The sequence below is a fragment of the Paralichthys olivaceus genome, chromosome 19 (genome assembly GCF_024713975.1).
Source record: "Paralichthys olivaceus isolate ysfri-2021 chromosome 19, ASM2471397v2, whole genome shotgun sequence".
Classification (NCBI taxonomy): Eukaryota; Metazoa; Chordata; class Actinopteri; order Pleuronectiformes; family Paralichthyidae; genus Paralichthys; species Paralichthys olivaceus.
Window position 1 is genome coordinate 17,501,269 of NC_091111.1, and position 18,486 is coordinate 17,519,754.

The 18,486-nt window shown below is 41.8% G+C and overlaps 2 protein-coding genes across 18 annotated transcripts; both read left to right on the forward strand.

The window, feature by feature from the left end:
* The first annotated feature begins 603 nt into the window (after positions 1–603).
* LOC109643968 (microtubule-associated protein RP/EB family member 3-like) lies at positions 604–6,728 on the forward strand. 16 transcript variants are annotated; one of them, XM_069514668.1, is made up of 9 exons: positions 604–745; positions 2,427–2,494; positions 2,763–2,938; positions 3,038–3,183; positions 3,403–3,565; positions 3,674–3,715; positions 4,442–4,578; positions 4,941–5,093; positions 5,312–6,728. In XM_069514668.1, the coding sequence occupies exons 3-9, from the start codon at positions 2,818–2,820 to the stop codon at positions 5,378–5,380; spliced, it is 831 nt and encodes a 276-aa protein (XP_069370769.1). In that variant the 5' UTR covers positions 604–745; positions 2,427–2,494; positions 2,763–2,817; the 3' UTR covers positions 5,381–6,728. The 16 variants fall into 16 exon arrangements, with proteins under 16 accessions (XP_069370769.1, XP_069370770.1, XP_069370775.1 ...); XM_069514669.1 differs by having other exon boundaries at positions 2,811–2,938; XM_069514674.1 differs by having other exon boundaries at positions 2,814–2,938.
* An 826-nt stretch (positions 6,729–7,554) lies between these two features.
* tmem214 (transmembrane protein 214) lies at positions 7,555–18,356 on the forward strand. Of its 2 annotated transcripts, none has more exons than XM_020109226.2 (17): positions 7,555–8,038; positions 11,526–11,719; positions 12,120–12,270; positions 12,397–12,531; positions 12,868–12,950; positions 13,198–13,303; positions 14,248–14,329; positions 14,616–14,717; positions 14,953–15,094; positions 15,375–15,466; positions 15,652–15,700; positions 15,894–16,001; positions 16,179–16,296; positions 16,386–16,482; positions 16,586–16,754; positions 16,845–16,996; positions 17,178–18,356. In XM_020109226.2, exons 1-17 carry the CDS (start codon positions 7,882–7,884, stop codon positions 17,302–17,304), a joined length of 2,064 nt encoding a protein of 687 aa, XP_019964785.2. In that variant the 5' UTR covers positions 7,555–7,881; the 3' UTR covers positions 17,305–18,356. The 2 variants fall into 2 exon arrangements, with proteins under 2 accessions (XP_019964785.2, XP_069370768.1); XM_069514667.1 differs by lacking the exon at positions 7,555–8,038 and adding an exon at positions 9,832–9,908.
* Positions 18,357–18,486: the final 130 nt, after the last annotated feature.

Genomic DNA, 18,486 nt, shown 5'->3' on the forward strand with positions numbered 1-18,486 from the left:
AAATAAATGAATTCTGCGTATAACAGGTTGAGATAAGAAGATAATGACTCAGCATTACACTTCAGACAGTTCAGACTTTGCTTCTGTGCCGTAACATTTTGTAAAAGTGAAACCTTTTCAGACGCTTTATACACATCCGTACTTTCATTCACTCTCTCTCACTCTTGGATCTCGATCATTTCACAAAATCACCAGTGAAAATAAATCGAGAAACGTGTGAATCTGATAAAAACCTGTAGCTCATTTTACAAGTAAATCAATATGATAACAAATATAAAATAATTTTAAAAATTGTTAAGTTTGACTAATGTAAGCATAAGAATGTACAGGGTTCCCAAATAAAAGTATTCTGTGTATAAGGGGAATAAAATAAGAGAATGATTCAGCTCCTCTTTCTTTCTTTCTTTTTACCTTCATTGTTTTATTTTAAATTCAGCTTGTTAATATCTGCGTGTCTGGATCAGAGTCCTCAGAATAAAGTGCTGAGCAGGGACAGACCCAGTGAATCGGGTTAATCCCCGAACAAGGGCCTGAGTCACGCCGCTGCCGGACTCTGTCTCCAACATGGCGGCCGGAGCGAACTCCAGTTTCACCGCACACGGTCGCAAATCCGGCAACCTGCGCACTTCCGGCGGCTTAGCCCCGGCGCGGTCCCGCAGAATCCCGCGGGAGTTTGCGTTGCCAGTGACGGAGAGCAGCAGTTGATGAGCGGCGACAACCGGACGACACGCACACAGAGGCTCCGGTGAGTAGATCCAGCTCCACTTTAAACTCACACTTTAACGTTTTGCACCAGAGTGTCCGCGGTGGGTTCGATTCTCGAGTCCGATAAAGAGTTGCACGATGCGGGAGTTCCCCCCCTCCTCCTCCTCCCCCCTAGCTAATGTGCGCGTGTGTTCCCGCACAGGCCTCCAGAGGGGGGTAACGGTGTCTCTCCAGGAGAAGTCCCGCATTCTCCCGTGTTTACCTCCGCCCGGTCCGCGCGGTTCCGTCCAATCGACCTCCATTTAATTTGAATTCAAACAAACACGACAATCCACAGTGACGCAGCTAGCCCCTGTTAGCCGGGAGCTAGCGAACGGGCACTGTCACCGCCGCAGCCGAGTCCGAGGCGCCGTGAGGCGGCTGCGACTGTCAACAGTGATCCGAGCGGCGGGAGCGACTGTCGCGTGAGTCCGCACGTGTTTACACCGACACACAACAAGTACACGACCGCTGCACTCCGTGTGTGTGTGTACTTTGCTGCGCGGTCGAGGTACTTGTACTTTACTACATGCGGGTTTTTGTACTTCACTCGGCCTGTGACACTTGTAATTCACACGTGACTTTAGTTCTGTGATTTGACGCGATCACACCATCGCTGTCTTTCATTCTATGTTGAGTTTAATGCTCAACACTCCTCCCTCTGTTTTATTTGTACTATTCTTCTCATTCCACTTGTTCTGGTTTAGTTTGTTTATACTGATTTATCCTCTTTTATTTCTTTTACCTCCTTCAATCCTCTTTTATTTCTTTTACCTCCTTCAATCCTCTTTTATTTTGCTCGTCCAGTCTTTTACTTTGCTTGAATTTCCTTTCAGTGTCTGTCTTTAGTCTCTGTGTTGTTTTTTAATGTCCCTGTGCAGCGTCCATTATGACTCCATCACTCTTTATACCTGACAGCTACGAAGAACTTTTTTAAAATCTGATGCCTCCAGCAGTTTATATCTTTTCTCCTTTAGCGCATTTTCTTTTTCACCTAAAACGAGGTTAATCGACATTATTGATTGTATGTTAATTTGTCCCTCACATGTCTGAGCAGGTTGCAGTGACATCATAGTTGTAAATATGTGTAATGTACTTGCTTTGTAGGTAAGGTAAGGATTCAATGGGGTATTTCTCAGTTGTAAATTCAGGCTACACCAACAGAAATACTTATAACTGGTAGATTAAGCAGTGACACACGTGCCTGTGTTGGACAGTGCAGCCTCTGTGAAGCTCTGCTCTCAGGAAGTGATGGTTCAGCAGAACGCTCTCCGTGCTGTTAGTGTTGGAGTCTGTTTACAGGAAATACCTCCATGTTGTTTGGTATTTTCTTATCTGGGATGAATTACTGCCGTATCGGTTTTGACGTCTTTTCTTGTCGAGCTGAGCCGTCTGCGTGAACTGTGATGTGCTGCAGCGTGTTGGACTTTGGCTAAAAGGATTAACAGAGGTCAAGATTAGTGACATAGTTAGTGAACTATCGAGTGGTGGCTCGTTAATCTGTTGTGTGTCTTAGTGTTGTAACCCTGTGGAGGCACTCGGGAGCAAGACTCCATGTTTTAATAGAGGCAGGTAAAGAGGAAGATAGTCATATAATGGACATAAAACTTTATTAGGATTATCAGGTTGGTATGAATGTTTGCAGGCCTAATATCTCACATGACATTGGTTTCTGTCTCCAGATCTTTTTGTAAGGTGGTCCAGCACAACCTGATTCAAACAGTTCACACCGAACACACACCCAGCGCAGGTGAGTTCAGTATTTTATTTCATTTATTTTGCAAAGTAAATCCAGAAAATATCACATATCACCTTTTAATTGACAGGATACGTTTTAAAATAGCAGCGTAAGAGTTTTTTAAAATTCAGATACGACTCTGCTCTACCTGTTGCCGTGAGGAAGACGGCACTTACAGTTGTCAATTAGTTAATGGGATTTTAATAAAGGACTTACTTTATAGTATTTCCAACCTGAAAAACATTTATCTGAATATTTATTCCTTTTCACATTCCACCAGTTTCTTCTTCACAAAAAAAGCCAGAAAACCTCGTGTGTTTTTCTGAAGCAGGAGGATGGCGGTGAATGTCTACTCCACCTCTATGACAATAGAGAACCTGAGTCGTCATGACATGTTGGCCTGGGTCAACGACTCTCTACAGCTCAACTACACAAAGATCGAGCAGCTCTGTACAGGTGAATAATCGTTTTCACAGTTAGCATGTAATTAAATATAAAGTGTATATTGAGCTGCAAAAGTAAATATGTCCGTGTGATTTTATTTTTTCCCCCTAGGTTCTGCATACTGTCATTTGATGGACATGTTGTTTCCAGGCTGCATAATGGTTAAGAAAGTTAAATTCAACGCTAAATTGGAACATGAATACATCCAAAATTTCAAAGTCTTACAGGCCGGGTTCAAGAGAATGAATGTGGACAAGGTGAGGACACACTCGTCTTTGGATTTTGACACATTAATCATGAGCTTGTCCCTCTGTCCCTGTGGGAGTAGTTTTTCTGTTTTCCCTCAGATCTATATCCAGGTCTGTCTCTTGTTGTCTCTGCTATTTAAATAACACTACACTGTGTGTGGTCGTAGCATTTCTGTGAAATATGTCTTCAACACATTGCCCCTGTCCTCCTTTCTCTCTTTCCCTCAGATTATACCGGTCGAGAAGTTGGTGAAGGGCAAGTTCCAGGACAACTTTGAGTTTCTTCAGTGGTTTAAGAAGTTTTTCGATGCCAACTATGACGGAAAAGAATACGACCCTATGCTGACACGGCAGGGCCAGGAGGGAACGCCGCCGCCACCACATAACCCAGGTACGCTACACGAGTAGGTGAGACGCAGTCCGCCTGTATGTGAACTCAGAGGGTTTCATTTCATTGCTCTCACCTCTTCATGCAACCACACCCCCAACTCTAACCCAGGTGAACCCATTCATCACAAACCTAAAAGACCCTCTCGCTCAGGTAACATCCCCTCCATCGAGCATATGTGTGTGTGTGTGAGATCCCCTCCATCGAGCATATGTTTGTGTGTGTGTGTGTGTAAGTGTGATCCTCTCCATGCTTGCAGAGTTTTTTTTTTACCAAAGATCATACTGTGAATTAGCATCTATTGTTTTTCTAACCCAGTTTAGATGAAACAACGTCCACTTGTGTTTGACAAAAGCACTGACAGGCACAGCTGCTTTCATCTAAAAAGACATGTGGAATGGTCTGTTCTGACATTTTGTGGGCTTTGATTGCGTCTCTGTAGTTCTGTGCACCTACAAAGTTTTAAACAGGCGTGTGATACAATGCTTTTTACATTTTTATTACAGTTTTTACAATTCCACAGACTAGAGTCTAAATCTGGTGTCCTGTCTGAAACAGATTGGTGTTGATTGTTGTCATTGATTTGTTTCAGGCAAACGTGTATTTAAGAAAACAAAATTCATATTACATGTAACATCATTTATCAAGTCATGCACTGTATAAGGGAGAATAATGTGTTTTATGGTCAACAAAGTGTGATAAAATAAAACTGCAAACACACAATCATGTGACAAGTTTTGTAATAAATTCGCTAAAACCCCCACTCACAGTGTCAACCTCCTTTTAAAGTTATCAAGGTAGAGATACAGAAAGGCATTAGTGATACAGTACAGTGTGGATACTGTATGTAAACATGTTTGTGTGTTTCTGTCTCCCCAGGCCCCATGAGAACGTCTCCCACAGTACCCAAGACTGCCCCCGCCCCACAAAGGCAGATCAACTTAGCAGCCACCCGCAAGCCCACTCCTGTGACCCGTAATGGTGGAGATGCTGAGCTCCTGGAGCTCAACCAGCAGGTACCACTGCTCCGATCTGTCTAAAGTTACACAGCGACAGAGGCTACGTGTCCTCATTGAAAAAAGCAGTGTTGGGTTGAGAATAACAAATGAGTCCAGACAGGACCAACAACAGAATGAATACAAAATGACTGGAAGGTTCATGTCATGATGAATCGGTGCAGAAAGTTGCAGACTGACTGTGTTACAATCTTTAAACAGTTTAATGGCCGATAAATAAATGTTATTGAAATTGTCATTTTAGATAAATTACATTTTAAAATTACACACTATCATGTCCAGGGTTGTTTTTTGTATTAGTATTGATTATTAACCTTCTACGAATGTGATCTTGATGGCTCTTCTCCGTGGCTGTCACACAGGTGCTGGATCTGAAGCTGACTGTCGACGGACTTGAGAAGGAGAGGGACTTTTACTTTGGAAAGCTCAGAGACATCGAGCTCATCTGTCAGGAACATGAAAACGAAAACAGCCCAGCCCTCAGCAAAATCATCAACATACTCTACGCTACAGAGGTAAACACGGTCAAATGATAAATATATAGTTCTACAGTGTTGTAGTCTAATTCTGACATGTGATAACTGAGGCCTGGATCAGATCATTATCATTGGTTGAGCACATCAATCATGTTTCCATGCACAGAGACCAGGTTACTCACAGAAATGAGATTACACCTATACAAACACCAAGATCAGCCACCCTGTCACTCACTGACCCACGTTTTCTTTTCCAGGATGGATTTGCGCCACCAGAAGATGACGAAATTGATGAAGGAGGACAGGGAGACCAAGAGGAGTTCTGAACTCTTCTTCTTCATCTTTATCGCAATCAGTTTGTTCCCCCCTCTTCCTTTAACCTCCCTGATCATTATCCTAATCTATCCTCCTCTTTTGCCCCTTTTATTTCACTTTTTCCGCCCCTTAAGTCTCCCATTTCATCTGTCCATGTCCATGACGACTTTTTTTGTACTGCCTGGCTTGGCTCCCTCGACTTATTCCAACTGGTTACCAGAGAGGACAGCAGCACTTCAGGGCTAGTTTAGCCTTGCTAGCCTGTCAAAGGTTTAAGATTAATAGCAATGAGATTGCAGGGATCTGAAAAACAACAGTGCTATCAGTCTGTCTAAAGAGTCCCTTAGTGTCACGGTGCACTGTGACAGGTGACCAAACATTGACACACACATGTGCATCAGGGTTCTCTGCAGAGTTTATTTATGAAACCATGCAGTGATTGGTTTGCAATATTTTGGCTGGAAATTTCACACAGTGAGATTATGAATGGTTTTAAGCCCCTTAGGAAAGAGGCCTGCACATGCATATATTAGATATATGTATACCATAACACATTTTAGCCTGGAAACATATCACTGACTTTGAATTGCTCACATGTACTTGCATAAAGAAAGTCTTCATTCCGAAGCAAAAAGCATCACAGAGCATGTTCGTATGTCGTCCCACCGGAGAGGGTTTGCTAATGAAACTGTTGTGAAAGCTTGTTTATTGTGATGTATTTATGTTTTTATTTATTTATCTTTTTTTAATCTGCTCCATACAGTTTCAAGAAAAAAAGAAAGAAAAAAAAGGTGTTTCGGGATTTGGGGAAATTGACATTCTTGCACTAAATGTAGCGACACAAACTGACTGACACGATCTAAAATGCCAACGTGCAGTGACTGGCTGCTGCCAGGAACATACAGCAACATGCATTTTTATATTTTGTAGATTTGTTTTAATTTGCACTGAATTCCTCATTGGCCAAGTCAGAGGCGTCAGTGTTAAAGTTATTTATCAGACAAATGTCAAGCTTTGAGTTCTATGAATGAACAAATGGGAAAAAGAAACGACAGACTGACACTACTAAACTAAAACTAATGTTTGACTGTGATCTTTGAGTTAAACATTTTAGCTGCTATCATTACTCTTCTGTTGCCGTATCTTACTGGGTTTGAGCCGAGCGGTAAAAGCCACAGTGGCTGCCCAGGAGCTATGGGTGTGGTTTATTGTGACTGAGTGTGATTGACATCTGTCGGACCCGTCAGAGAAAACAAAACATCAAACCCTCTCTCACTGCTTGTCGTCATGGCAGCCGTGTGATCAACTTGCATCCTTTGGAGTTACTGCTGGAACGCAATAAACTTCTGAGTAACAGAGCTTTTTGTTGTGTTTGCGTTGTTTTATTTCATTAGTATCACTGTGAATCAGTATTAGACTGTGGCAAATTCATCATGAGACACATCGACAGTGTAACCACAAGGGTTTCTGTCATGTTACCAAAAAATCAGATGCACTCAAGGTACAGATGTGTTGATAAGGAAGCAAAAGGAGAGTTGACTCGTAGCTACATATTAACTCAGTGGGACGTCTGCTGTGGTCAGTGGTTAAACTTCCACTCACAGTGAAAGGAAGAGATGTTGAGAGAGATCCAGGAGGTTTGAGCCAAACACTAAGCGACTCATTTAAGAGTCACAGCAGCCAACGCTCACCGTCTGTTCACAGACAACAGCCAGAAACAAAACTGCAGCAGGTCCGCGGTGTAATTGGACCTGGCAGTTGTCAGTGATTGAACCCACAACAGGGACATTACAGGGACGGGATAATACATTTCTACAGCAGGATTTAAAAATTTTAACACTAGAATATATTTTCTGTTGTTGCCTTTTCCTGCCACTGTTTTGTGTTGTCACTCAGATATATTCCAAAAAATATACAAATATAGTGAGATATACAGTAAATAAAATAAATATAGCGTGTTATACAGCTACACACCAGCTGATTGATATTAGTTCTACATGTTAAAGTAAAATAGAGATTGATAATAATCGTTTTTGTTATTTTAAACTGAAAATCTTCGGGACATTTGAAAATACCACAAGAAATAAAAGCTGTAAGTTTCATCAAATGTTCAAACTTCATAGAAAAAAAAAATCCTTTGCAGATTAATCGATGATTAAAACAATCGAGCACAGATAGATTTTTCTATCTCATCATGTTCAGACGCCATTTTTAAATGGATGTAGACACAGATGTGATATTTCTCCTGTCACCGACCATGAACAGAAACAAATGGACAAACACAACGAGATCAATTAAAGAACATGTTAACGATTCGCGCTTAACGAACTTCGACCACGTGCTTAAATTAATGAAGAGGATGAGGGTTAGCGGTCCTCGCGCGTCACCGTGACGTCATGCCGGCAGAGAGACGTGGCACGCCGACGTTTAAATGAACCGGAGCCGTTAACGAAGCGTCGCCCTGTTTCTCACCGAGCAGCCCGAGCGACACGCAGCCACCGGCACCGGAGACATGGCGTCTAACAGCGGCTCAGCCGGCAGATGGGAGGTCGTGAAGAAGGGGAAGAAGAGCAGCAGCAGCAGCAGCTCCGGGAAGAGCCCGACCGAGAAGAAGAGCGGCGGCGGCGGCAGCAGGAAAGCCCTGGGCGAGTCCAACCAGCCCTCCAGACGTAAGTGACCCGGGGGGGCCGCTGAGAGCTTCCCCGCGACCCGCTCACCCTCCACCACAGCCCGGGTGACAGTTCAGGAGGAAGCAGCAGCTGCCTGCGGAGCCTCGTTTTTAAAAACTCACCCTGATGATGTCGCGACAGACATTAGCCTCACCACTCGATTAGCTAGTTAGCTCGTTAGCTCCCCTCCACGGAGCATCGCCCCCCCCCCCCCCGACCCCGTTAGACACTGACACGTCTGAACAGGCCATTATTTATTTTCTCCGTTCAAACGTCCATCTTACAACGGGCCGGTTGTCTCTCTGCGGCCCGGTGCTGCTGCCACATCCGCCCGGAAAGCGATGCTAGTCGGCTTGCGCGAGCGGTTAGCATGCTAGCAGTGTGTCAACAGAGGCGTCGTCATCACTGAGGAGCCTGAGGATGTTCCCTCACGTTGAGGTCCATGGAAACCTGAGTTAGCGTTAGCTGCTGTTTATTAGTTTAAACGGAAACTATGGATGTGCTCCTGCAGGGTTTCAGTGTTTGAGCTGGAGAAAAGTCGAAATGAGCAGAATTCAGTTTTCCATAAGATCTGATGTGAAATTCATTTAATGAGCTGATGTGTGAATTAGTGCAAAGTAAGAACCTTGAGTTCCTCGAAACTCTTTTTTTTTTACTATCTCATCCTCTGAGGTTTTGATTAGTTCTTCAGCTATCTGTTACTTACACTATTGTTTAAAAGTGATCATTTTACTCTTGATTCATTCTTTAGGCTTAAAAAATGTCCGAATATTGTGGAAAATCCGATCCCGGTATCTCAGAGTCCATGATTATATCTCTACGTGTCTAACCAGCGGCTCAAATCCCAAAGATATTCACTTTAATATCATGTAAAACAATGAAAAGTAGGAAATACGTCACAGACTGAAACAGTATTTTATTCTATTTTGAATATCAGCTGATAAGATTAGGAACTGAAACTGTCTTGGAGAGAGGACCCTCTTCCAAAGTCTGATTTTCATTGAATTCATTCAACCCCTCTTCACATGTATGACGACTACTTTAAATAACTGGAGAGAGGAAAGATTAGAGGCCCCCCTGCCACTGCTTTTTGTTTGTGCACCAGATTTATCAGCGAATCAGTCTGTTCAAAGTCTGTCGAGTCAGTGTCGAGGTGGCGTCCAGCTTTCATGCCAAACAAATACACTTCTCTTTTTTTCCCTCTTGTAACCCAGACAATACTTTCCTCTGGTTGTGTGCAACAGCTATTCCAAAAGAACAAAACACAGAGAAGATTCATTTTACCAATATATATATATATAATGTTAATTTAGTAAGTCAATACTTTAATTGATGAGGCTAAAGCAAATAAGATAAATAAAAGTGAAAAATACGGAAACTTTTCCGGAGGGGCTTCTTTATTCCTGTTCCCTCTAGACTTGGCTGTAGTGTATTTTAGACACCAGATCGGGAAGGTCATACGTAAGTCAGCTGATATGATGATACCCATCTTTGGCTTAACGTGTCTGAACAAGTTATTGGATTTTACAGGGGCTCCCCTTTCAATAAAGGTGATAACATCAGACCACAAGCTGATCAATGACTTAATTTGCCCTAAAAACCCTTGTTCTTTATAAAACTTCCTGCTCACTGCATAACAAACTATCTCTTCTATATGGAGAAGTGAATGAGTGAAGGAATGGCTGTGGTGTTTGTCAGCTGAGGGTCTTTGTGGTGTGGCGGGGCGTAATCTGAGGAGCTTCCCAGTGCCCAACACGACCCTCTTACAGGGTGAACTGGAATGAATTCTCACACCAGCAACAGATTAACTGTCAGGACACTTATAGAAACATATAGACATGTAGACATGGCGCAGACAGACTGCAGCAAGGTTAGTCCGACTCCAATGATCATATTTCTCCACTAGCACGATAAAAGATATATCTGGTATTTGTCTCGCATTATGTGAGACATGCGTGACTTGGGTCATAAAATATTACGCTGGTGGTTACTGTAAGGATAACTGAAAAAGGATTAATGGGGAGATGGATATGAATCTGTTACACAGAGATCATGATTGTGCAACATGTTTGTGTTTACAGTTGAAGATGGAATATTGAAGAAACACATGTGAGGCCATGACAATTATTATTTTCAATCAACACTTCTTTAGAATGAACATCATGACCATAGTTAAAATGAGTATTTGTTGCAGGACTCTTGTTTTAGTTTTCGTTGGATGTGTTTTACGCACTCAGTTAACCGCAGTTCGCACTCTGCTGAACACTTGTGTTGATGGTTTACTCATCATGGCAACTTAATCTCGTTAGACGCTCATTGATGGAGATCAAAACAATGGTAAGAGGTTGCTGAGGTAAACAAACATGTACTAGTATGTCTTTAAAGGCAGAGTAGTACTACATTGATATAGATATTCATTCCAAGCTAAGATTATGCTTTGGAAACTCAACTAGTGTCCACTCCTCCGCTCACACAGACCACATATAGATTTGGGTTTCTCAGCAGCATGTTCAATGATCAGTGAGCAACTGGTGACCTCTGTCAACAACTCAAGTTTGTGGGTGGTTCTGAAAACTTGTGCACACACAGTTAAATATTGTAGTTACGGTAAATATCTTTCCAGGATGAATCTAGGTTAAAGCTTTGTAAGAGTAACGTCCTGTGAAATTACTGTGTTGAGTGTTACTGTTTCAAGGTGGTGCTGTTTAAATTTTGATTTTTTTTTTTAGAGTTAAGTTAATATGCTCTCTATTTGTTTAATTATTTTTAATGAATATATATTTGTGACCACAACCAAACTCAGTAAAATATGGATAACAGAAGAGTAATGATAGCAGCTACGATGTTTAACCCAAAGATCACAGGAAGAAAGTAAGAAATTGATGAAACACACTCCTGGCTTTGGTCTTTTCATCAGATTTATTGACAATAAATACAATTTTCTTTCTCATCCTGAGAATAAAATAATAGAAGTTAATGCGAAAACCTGATTATCAGAAGTTTACTATTTAATATTGGTGTACAGGGCTGTAATACCCAGTGGTGGGAAACTTGGAACAGAAATATTTGAATCGGCCATTAAAAGCTTAAACTTGGTAGAAGACGCGCAGTTTGTCTCTGAACTGGAAGTGGTTTGTTTCTCAGAGGATCTTAATAAGTAACACACAGGGGGAAAAACTTGGGATACAGCTGCTGCTTAACTTCATCCCTCTGTGAAGCGCAATGAATGTTGCATGAATGTTGGATAATAACGGCTCATTATGCAAGCCGCAAGTGAGGGAGGGTGGAGTGAATAAGCAACACGCTGAATATGAGCAGATGGAGCGACCAGGGAGGGGAATGCCTCGGTTTTCATGGATTAACTTGTTTTCCAGGACACAGGGTCGACAGGAAAAAAAGTGTTGAAGACGATCAAAGGAGTTAACAAAGCTCACTCATATTTGCTGCATAGATCCGAGTCTAACCACAGCTCCATTGATTCCTTTAGCTCCTTTGAAGATGTCAGAGACTCTGTACGACAGCTTCGAGAAGATGGGCAAGAAACAGAACAAGGAGCAGGTTCCCCCGGCAGCCGAGCCTCAAAACAAGAAGCCGTCATCAAGTAAAGCGCCCAAGAAATCACACTCCAGCAATACAGTCGCCCCCACAATGCACAAGAACATGGAAGAAGCCTTCAAAGCCGTGAGTAACACACGCTCCCAGGATTTGTCACTGAGCATATGAAAACCTGTTGTTGAGGAATGCGACGTTGAGATTTGTTGAAATTCTAAAGGCCATAGGAAGGATTTAAACAGTCATGGTCACAGTTTGAATATGTTGCTGTTTTCTTTTGAATTTAAGATTAGAAATGACAACAGATCCTCCTCAATATTAGTGTAAGATTTTTCCTGATTTCTCTGTAAAAGTTTTGTCTTTGTGAAACCTGAAAGCTGCACATTTCCTCATTCAAACATAGAAACAATGCAGCATTGTGGCAACTTTAGAGCAAAATATCACATGAGACACAGATCCTTCGTCTTCACATAATGAACGTGTTGTTTCCGACCGTACAGATGAGATTTTTCTGCTCTTCTCCCTTTAGCTGGATGTTGGGGACCTGAAGCAGCAGTTGGATCACAGTCAGACTCTGTTCCCCGACAATCCTTCAGTCTGGCTCAAAGACCTGGCAGGGTACCTCAACCTCAATCTGACTGTGCCAGAGACCGAGCCCACACTCAGCATCTATGCTCACGGTCAGTTGTTTTCTGATCAAGGTCCAAATATGCAAATTAATACTGTGCTATTTTAATATCACCTTTTAGTTGCTTCGCCCATTTGTCAACAACCTGACATTAGAGAATCCACCTTTTTCCCCTCAGACTACCCATACTGCCTTACAGGGAAAGAGCTGAGGAGTGTGATTAAAGGCCTCATCGGACGTTGCAGTGACATTCTGCCAGGTTTCTTCGACCACTGTGTTTACAGCATGCTCAGGGAGCTGGACAGACAGTCAGGTAAACACAGGAAGTTACATAAAGAGGTGGAAGTGGTTTGGATGTTATCCCTCTTCATCTTTTGCTCTCACAACTGTCACGCTGTTTTATCTTTATTTCCAGAGTAGAATTCAGTACTTTTAGTGAACAGATGAGATTCAGATTTTCAGCCTTGAATCCCCTCTGCAATCCTGCAAGTTAGAATTGTGAATATATTTGCAGGTTCAAATCAAATCAAATCAGTGTTATGTCTTAAATTTGAGGTCTGAATATTCAGTGATTAGCAGGGAAGTTAAAAGTTATATAACAATTCACAATCAGCTTCTTTTTTTTTTTTTTTTTGCTTCTTCCCTTCAGGAGAACCACTTCATGGCTACAGAGTTTGCATCCAGGCGATCCTACAAGACAAACCCAGAATAGCCACGCAAAATCTGCCAGAGGTAAGTGTGTGTGTGTTAACTCCTCGTCTACTTTAAACACACTTATTGAAAACTAAATAATAAAAATGTTTACCAGTTGCTATTTGAAGCTACAAACTGAGCAGCCGACCACTGGTGTATGAGGCAGTTCCAGTCTCCAGTGTACTACAGGATTTGTCTTTTGCAATAACTGTGCAGTTATGTTGTAATACCCCCCCCCCCCCCCCCCCCCCCCCCCCCCCCCTCCCCTTTCCTCTCCTCTCTGCAGTATTTGGAGTTACTGCGGTCGGTTCAGAATCGCCCAGTGAAGTGTTTGACTCTCATGTGGGCTCTGGGACAAGCAGGATTTTATGACCTCAGCCAGGGACTAAGAGGTAATTAACAGTCAAACACTGTCCCCAAAAAACATTACACACATTCTCACACAACTACAAAACCATCCTTTAGACAGTGTTTCATTGTTCTCACAACTTTACTGCCGCTCCAAGTCTGTCCTTTCTCCCACTTTCCCAACAATCTGTGAGCACAGGGTCTGGGTTAAGGGTTGATTGAGCAAGTCAAGTTTTGTAGTAACTGTTTGTGCGGCACATTTCAAGACAAATACAAAATACATTGTATTATTATATTCAAAACAATTTGTATTTATGCTCTCATTTTTATTATCTAAATTCAAGAGCTATATATGAGTTATTTAAAAAAACAGTTTATGGTTAAACTATATTTTAAATGATAATATAAGGGATTTTAAATGTATATCAGTCGATAAATATATATATATTGTTTTTGTTTTATTCCCTAATATCAGAATTGGCTCCTTGAAAATCCCTTTTGGTCTGTTTTCTTATTAAACACCAGGACTGGCTCTTTAAAGATATGAAAAAGCTCTAATCTCATCATCAGGAATTTAAAAAGTAATGAAGTGTTTCCTCTTTGAGCCTCAGACTGACTGGACTGAGAAAATCTACAAACTTGACCTTAAATGTCTCCTGGGTAATTTTGGGGGAAAAACAAAATCACATTTAAATTCTCAACAGTGGACACCAGGGGAATAAGATTACACATCGAGTTCATTTAACATGAGACTCAGAGTATTTGAAGGATTTTAAGCGACTTGCTGGTCGGCTGTCATGCTGCTCCAGTTCTCATTTTTGTGTCACCATGTTTCTTTAAATAAACCATGTGTTGCTGGTTGCTGTTGCTCTGAGCTGTTCTCTTTTTAAATGGAGAGCTGAAAAGACCCAGTGTTGAGAGATTTAACACCAGAACTAACTGCTCCTCCTCCAGCACAAGGTGAATCAAGTGTTTCTCTGTGTTTCAGTGTGGCTCGGCATCATGCTCCCTGTGCTCGGAGTGAAATCCTTGTCCGCTTATGCCATTTCATATCTGGACCGACTTCTCCTGTAAGTCTGACGGAGTCATATGAGAACTGTGTGTTTTATTTTTTTTATTTAAATCACGTAAAATACAACAAAAACCTTCTTTTCCTTGGTCTTGACATGTTTTCTCCTGGGTTTCAATTGATCCATGATCTTGCTTTTCTTTTAATTAATTTTCACCTTTAACATGTGATGACTGTGGATTTATTTGGCTCCTACAGATATTTTATGAGGGAATTGTATTTTATTTTTATGTTAAGATTAATTGAAATGTACCTTGAATCTCAAATCCTTCTTCTTCTTCTTCCAGACTTCATTCAAACCTGACAAAGGGATTTGGCATCATGGGACCTAAAGAGTTCTTTCCTTTACTGGATTTCGCCTTCATGCCCAAGAATGCCCTGTCATCAAGGTGAATGTAAAATCTGCTACACAGTCTTGGGCCAATTTCCCTTTATTCCCTGTAGAATAAGCCCATGTGCACCGTTTGATTACGTGATGATCAATTTAGGAACAAGTGTCCATCAACTATCCATCAAAACAAACTGTGGCACTGATCATTTCATACAAGTTTGTTTGAACAGACTGACTCTGTTTGTTTTAATCTCCAAAAAACCCGAATAAACCCATTTTGTTTTTGTGTTCAGTCTGCAGGAGCAGCTGAGGCGTCTGTATCCTCGACTCAAAGTTCTCGCATTCGGAGCCAAACCAGAGAGCACGCTACACACGTACCTGCCGTCCTTTCTGTCCAGAGCCACGTCACACTGTCCTGATGACATGAAGAGAGAGGTAACACACACACACACACACACACACACACATACTTACCGGCTTGTAAATATCTAAAACAGTCCTCCAGAAATAAAAGGACAGTTTTGAAGTCTGACAATCAGAGACCAGTTGTTTATTACTTCTATAATATGGACAGAAGACACTTTTATTTTTTGGATGTGGTCTTGATTTGTTTTCAATTTCATCAACTTATAAACTCACAATTTAAGTGTTTTCTTGGAAGAACGTATTGTTCCGGACTCTGGCATTTAAAACATTGTATTCCTGTTCCTTGCAGCTGCTCAGCAGTATGACAGAGTGTTTGTGCGTGGACGTACAAAGTCTTGGAGTGTGGAGGCAGCTCTATACCAAACACTTACCCCAGTCCAGGTGAGTTCTACAAACTTTACAAAATGCTCTCATACATACACTGATTTTTAAAGTGTGAAGCAAACACTGAAATTTGAATATTCCCACTTCTCCAGTCAATAAATGGGGCCACACAAATGGACACATGAGGATGTAGTTAAGTTTTTTTGAAGCTGGTGGTTCATTTTCCTCTTTTCTTTCTCCAGTCTGCTGCTGAATCATTTATTGAAGTCCTGGAAAGTCCTGCCACCAAAAGTATGACTCCTATGACACAGATGTTTTTTAAGTAATCTCAGAGTTAAAAGAAGAGAGTACAGAGAGAAACTGCTGCATGAATCAAGTCTAATGCTTAATAATAAAAACAAAACGACTTCTTGATGACTACTAAAACAGACATGGGTCTGAAATATCTTTTAACGTGTCTGTTATATCGCCTTGTTTTCTTTAGCTACGGATGAACCTTGAAGAAACAATCCAGTCGTTCAGAGTGACCAATGAGGAGATGAAAGACACCGTTGAATCTCAGGAGCTTCAAGAGTGCAATAACCTGTGTCAGGTGAGACAGCGCTGAAGCAGAATTTAAACACTGAGCATTTTTGATCTCAGCATTTTTCATGTTGTAGTAACGATACTTTATTCTCCATTGTACTTCTTGTCGCGTGAAGAATTTACTCCTGTAAATATAATACAGAGAATGTGAGTAAAATAGAAAATGTTTTGCTTTTGTCACCAGAATCTGCAGGTGAAGATGCGTGGTCGAGGGTTCCCCTGGTTTAAACTGCTCATGGTTCTGTTCATGTTCATTGCCGTCTTCATCGCACACGACGTCAGATCTCACGGCTCCTTCACAGGTCCGTCTTTACGGCAGGACTTCCATGTCTGTGTCTGTTTTTTTGTTTGTTTGTTCTTGATGTCATGTGATGGTTCTTGTGTGTTTCAGATTCCACCACAGCGAGCTATCTGCAAAATTCAGGGGTCACGGCCGTATCTCAGCAGGCCTGGAGCAAAATAACAGTCTATTCAAAACAGGGCTTCAGGTACAACCTGAACAACCACATCCTTCTTTAGACTCTTTGTTTGTCTCATAACTGTTCATGGAAATAAACCATTTAACTTGTTTTTTTGCTTTTTTTTCCGTAGCTGGATAGAGACAAACACCCCTTATTATTACTCTGAGAGTGTGCGGGTCCTGGGGCCACTAATGGAACAGGCCTTGGAGAAGTCAAAAGCAGCAGCCATCTTCATCTCTGAAAACACCACACAGTTTATCCTCTGGGTCAGAGAGAAGACACCGCAGGTCATAGAATGGGTAAGAGTAACTATAAACAAGCATACAACACTCCCTTGCTAATGTTAAACGTATAATGACTTCATCAACTCTCTTCTCTTCTTTGCTCAGGTCAACACCAACACTCCTGACAGTGTGTTCAAGTTGTTAGCGTATCTGAGGGAGCTGCTTCTCCTCCTCCATCAGAACTACATCCTGCCAGCTCTGGCTTTTATCAATGAGCTGCTACAACGAGCCTGGACCAACCTACAGGAGTCCTGCAAGTCAGTGCACTGACGCTTTAACGTTTATTTGAAATTCACCGGTGACCTGTTTGACAGCGTGTTACATTTTCACAATATATTACAAACAATGATGGGAATTGAAGTTAACTGCATTATGATAAGTAATGTTAAGTAATGTGAGTCTGGTAGACTTACCTGCCTTTGTGTTTATGTCTTCCAGCGGTGAGGTGTCTGTGTCGTGTCTGCAGGGCCACGCCGTGTCCTTCACCAATTCAACGTGGCAGCTGGTCCAACACACGACTTCAGCCATCAAGACGTGGGCTCTGGAGCTGCTGACGAGAGATTAACACGACAACAGATGCTGACTAACTTACACAAATGATACAAACACAAGAAGGCTGCCTTTCAGTGCACGGGCTCCTCTTTAAAGCCATCACTGGACACTGTGGGGTCAGACAAACAAGCGCTCACTCAGCAGGAACCTTCTGTCTCTTGTTTTGGCTAAATTCATCAAATCAGTTTGCTGTTGTATAGATGGTTTTTTTCTACTGACCCTTTTTGTCACTGCTGGACGCTGAAGTCATCTCTCTCTCTCTCTCTCTCTCTCTCTCCCTGCATTTTCTACTGCAAATTTCAACCGTTGCTTTAACAAATTATGTAATTTATAGAAGATGTAGGTTTGTAGATGATTTTTATGCTGTTTTTATTTAAAGATATATAAAAAAAAATGAGAAACTTGCTAGAGGGCAGGGAAAAGACCAAAAAAAAAAAAAAAGATATTCCAGACTCAGACCTCACAGTTAAACTCTGATGACCACTTCATCTCCTCCACTTTGTCCTTCTCACTGTGAAGTCAGATCACTTGTTGTATGATTGTTTGTGTCGGGCTCAATAAGCCTTCATCGAGTGAGGAACTGTCCTGTCGCAGTGAGGAGATGGGAGGGGAGGGGTCACATCTGCCGGTGGATGAACTCCCTCACAACATCCTGGATCCAAACAGGAAGGAGTCTCATCTGTGTGAAAAATAAAGTTACTCGCTGGCTTTTTGTCTTTGCTGCCTTTTCTGTCCTGTTTCTCTTTCTTTCTTTTTTTTCTGTTCATCAGCAGCTCGACACCTGAGCTGAAATCAGCTGTGTACTCTACTTGAAGGCTGATGATATTCCATCTGTGTGTGTGTGTGTGTGAGTCGGAGTGCATGAGTCAATGCACTTATTTCTACTTTGATTAACCCCGTGCCAACTTCCTCCCTGATGCTCATAATACAACTTCAGAATAAGAGCCCCCCCCCCCTTCAGAAGAAACGATTCACTAACATTAACAAGATGTTTGAACGGTTCACGGTAACGTTTCATGTCTTACTTTGTAATGTAAATGATTTATAATAAAGATTTCAACCCCAGACACGGTTTGTGTGTCTAATGACAGAACCGAGCTTCAGGAAACAAACGAACAACAACAACAACACTACTGAGCTACAGTCAAACACTCCTGGTGATGGGTTGTGTTATGAAGGGGGCGGGGTCGTTTTG